The sequence below is a fragment of the Penaeus monodon genome, chromosome 15, assembly GCF_015228065.2.
Source record: "Penaeus monodon isolate SGIC_2016 chromosome 15, NSTDA_Pmon_1, whole genome shotgun sequence".
Classification (NCBI taxonomy): domain Eukaryota; kingdom Metazoa; phylum Arthropoda; class Malacostraca; order Decapoda; family Penaeidae; genus Penaeus; species Penaeus monodon.
In genome coordinates, this window is record NC_051400.1 from 28652274 (window position 1) to 28652889 (window position 616).

The 616-nt window shown below is 34.1% G+C and overlaps 1 protein-coding gene across 1 annotated transcript in view; it reads right to left on the reverse strand.

Moving 5' to 3' along the window:
- LOC119581917 (NEDD8-activating enzyme E1 regulatory subunit-like) overlaps positions 1 to 616 on the reverse strand; it is a gene marked incomplete in the record, with an annotated part of 10240 nt that overhangs the window by 4642 nt on the left and 4982 nt on the right. Inside the window, 1 exon segment of the mRNA XM_037930080.1 lies at positions 21 to 114. Within this exon segment, the coding sequence (XP_037786008.1) occupies positions 21 to 114 (94 nt within the window).

Consider the following 616-nt stretch of genomic DNA (forward strand, 5'->3'; position numbering starts at 1 on the left):
CATGACTCTACAGTACCTACCTGGACTCTAATGTATCCAATCATACCATAACTTCTCACCACCAACAATGGAATACTGGCATCCCATAATACTTTTGAGAGAGACAAGAGCGTACTGCAAGGGAAAAGAGAATATCAAGTTAACAACATTTTAAATCCATGATGTTGGGTCGTCCATAGGCCTGAGAGGGATGTATTCGTAGAATTAAATTTTTATTGATGGTTACTTTGTCAGTTGCCTTCATGGACTGCTTGTACTACATAGTTTTTATTCTTACCTTGTAATCAATTTGTTTTATACATGATTTAGTTGTTTTATGAGATTTGTATCACAATATCTAGCTGCATATATTAGCCATTACAGTTACTATACCTTCTATCTTACCACAGATTTATGTAAAGAGAAAAACATAATATTACTACATTTTCAGATTTTTGTGAAGGACAGTAAAGTGACTTTGTATATGTATATTACATAAGCATGTAAGTTGAAAAGCAAAAAATATAAATGAATATAGCATCTAAATAGGGCAGCAATATGGGCTAAAGCCTATGATCAGTCTACTCCTGCAACAGCTGGGGATTTGCCTAGTTGGAAAGTGTGTCTGTAAGTGTTT